General features: G+C 40.8%; 1 protein-coding gene across 1 annotated transcript; it reads left to right on the top strand.

Moving 5' to 3' along the window:
• The first annotated feature begins 224 nt into the window (after positions 1-224).
• LOC142526531 (DCD domain-containing protein NRP-B-like) lies at positions 225-2494 on the top strand. Its single transcript, XM_075631001.1, is given in 6 exon segments — positions 225-996; positions 999-1247; positions 1570-1670; positions 1791-1874; positions 1959-2069; positions 2161-2494. Coding segments are annotated over 6 exon segments (1146 nt in total). The 5' UTR covers positions 225-437; the 3' UTR covers positions 2203-2494.
• The last annotated feature ends 391 nt before the right edge of the window (positions 2495-2885 follow it).

Below are 2885 nucleotides of genomic sequence, written 5' to 3'. Positions count from 1 at the left end.
GTGGTTATATAAATTTTTTTATGTATGTATATTTACGAAGGGATAAAATTTGAGGCAGGGCATATTCGTCTAGGTTGCCGCGTGTTACGCCATTAACAGCCTTAATCCTTAAGAAAACCAGTGTGTGAAAACAAAGGATAACCCCCCCCCACCCCACCCTCTAGATTTCCATTTTTTATTTAATAAAAAACCCACTACCACTTCACTTTCACTTCCTCACTCTACGAAACCGCGTTTATGTTGTCACCATTTTACCTCTACTCTTGACAATTCTACACGTCGTCTCTTTTTCCTCGAAATTTCCAGTTTTTCTTCTCCATATATACCTACCCTCCTATTTCTTGGTTTTCCCATCAATCCCAGTTCGTAAAGTTAGCTTCTTTCTGTGTTTAATTAATTGATTGATTTTGATTCCGAGTTTTGTGATTTTTTTGGGAATGGAGAGTAATCAGTCTTCCTTCTGGCAGTTCAGCGATAATCTTCGTCTTCAGACTGATAATCTGTCGCTGAATGATTCGATTTGGGGTAGTAATTATGGAGCTAAGCGCCCCGCCGTGGAGCGCCGGAACTTTGATTTCCGCAACGGCGGTGACGTGGGGTCGGTAAGCTCTCCTTTGGAGCTGGTCAACGATATTGAATCGGATCTTGAAAGGTTGAATCTTGGGTTCATTAACGAGGGGTGGAAGGCTCCGGCTCCGGTTAAGGACAACGTTCCCGGCTTTGGAGCTCCTAGAAACAACTATGGCTTCACGAACGATGACTGGAAATCCACGACCAACGCCGATCTTCCCCGGTTCGGGTTCAACGACTCCATTTCCGGGTACGGGTTCAGCAACGATGTGTGGAAAGGGCCTCTCAACGACGACGTTTCCGGGTTCGGATCCAAACCCGGTATGAACGGCGGGTTCAGCAAAGGGAGTTACCTGACCACCCCGTCTCTGAATATCAAGAGTTATTACGGCAAAGGGAAAGGTCACTTTATCAACAACGTTGTGGTAACGGGAAGGTGAATAAGGGCGGCGGGAAGAACGAAGAGGAGATGGCTTACGGCGGCGCCGGAAAAATTGGGAAGAAGAACAAAGGTAATAAGGAGAACAATGGAAACGGGGAAAACAAAAATGGCGTGGACAAGAGATTCAAGACTCTGCCACCGGCGGAGGCTTTGTCGAGAAATGAAACCATCGGAGGGTACATCTTTGTGTGCAACAACGATACCATGGCTGAGAATCTGAAAAGGCAACTCTTTGGTATGTTAAAAACGAAAACGATTTATTATTATTGCTTTAAGTTAGATTTGCAGAATTTTGAGATTTTCCGTTTGCTTGGATTGTAAAACTAACCATATGGTCAAATATTTAAGTTGCTTATTGTGGGAATGATTCTAGGGTGAAATTTCAATGTGTTTCATGCGAGTGATGACTCGGATTTTTATGAGAGATTCAGACAAAAAGATGTTTGGAATTTGATTAAGTTTCTTGATTATTGTGGGCAATCAGCAGTGGGATATTTGTTTGCAAGTTGCAATATTGTTCTTGCTTCTCTAAATGTGCCAGACGATCTTGTTTTCAGGTTTGCCTCCCCGTTACCGTGACTCGGTCCGTGCGATAACACCTGGATTACCTCTCTTCCTGTACAATTACTCGACCCATCAACTCCATGGAATCTTTGAGGTTCGTGTTGGAGAGATTTCATTTTAATTTCTTCTCTTATTGATTATTGATATCGAGTCTGGATCCACTTAGATGGGTTTTCTTGTTTATTATCCCCGGACTTATGGATTAATCTTGCAGGCCGCGACGTTTGGTGGATCTAACATCGACCCAACAGCTTGGGAGGACAAGAAGAACCCAGGCGAATCACGTTTTCCCGCTCAGGTTCGTTCCTTCGACATGCCATGTTAAAGAAACATAGCAAAGCATTTTTGTCTCGACAAAATTCATCATTATATTTACTTTCAGGTCCGAGTCATCACGAGGAAGATTTGCGAGCCTTTGGAGGAGGATTCATTCAGGCCAATCCTCCACCATTACGATGGTCCTAAGTTCCGTCTTGAACTGACCGTACCCGAGGTGAATATACTTCTGCCTTTCAAAACGAGTGAAATATTTTTCCACAAGTTTATATAAATTGGCCTAATATTCACATGTTTCGAACGTGCAGGCGCTGTCCCTTTTGGACATTTTTGCAGAAAGCAATGCTTGAGAGTTCAAGGTGACTGGAAACACGAAAATAAACGAAGATCGGGCGGCGAAGTTTGCTCATAGAATGCGAGACGAGCTAGTAGGATACCGCGGTTTCTGTAAATATAAACACAATGTTGCAATCTGAGGAGTTTGGGGATTGGAATGACACACAACTCCCCTATTGTAATATAACGAATATTAAGGAAACTGAATTAAGTTATATTTGTGTAACGAATGTAATTTTTTATATTTCTTTTGTAATACATGATTTAATACTTTGTGTATGGTAATCAATGAATAACTTTTGCCCATGTTATATGGACTAAAACGGCTTCTTGGATATCGATTTGGTTTCGGGATCAAGCTTTTTTAATCACTTCATTCAATTGAATGTATCTAAGTTCGAGACTCAATTATAACACTCTCAGACGGAAAGAAAAACGTTGTACGAGTGAGGTTGAAGTTTTTATTGCGACAAAGTGGTTAAGATCTTAACAATTTTCAAAATGTTAGGTAGGAAAGAAAAGGATTTTGATAAATACTTATATCGAATTGCAGTATACAGATGTTGGTAGAACAACTGAAGTACAACTGAAGTAAAGGTCTGACAATCTAAAGTAGATTTATTGTGACGATGTCACGAATCTTTATTTGTGATATGGATAACATTATCGATATTAACAATAAAAAATAATACTCTTA

The sequence above is a fragment of the Primulina tabacum genome, chromosome 15 (genome assembly GCF_025594145.1).
Source record: "Primulina tabacum isolate GXHZ01 chromosome 15, ASM2559414v2, whole genome shotgun sequence".
In the NCBI taxonomy this organism is placed as follows: Eukaryota; Viridiplantae; Streptophyta; class Magnoliopsida; order Lamiales; family Gesneriaceae; genus Primulina; species Primulina tabacum.
Note: the sequence above shows the minus strand (reverse complement) of the source record. Positions and strands in the feature narration are given on the sequence as shown.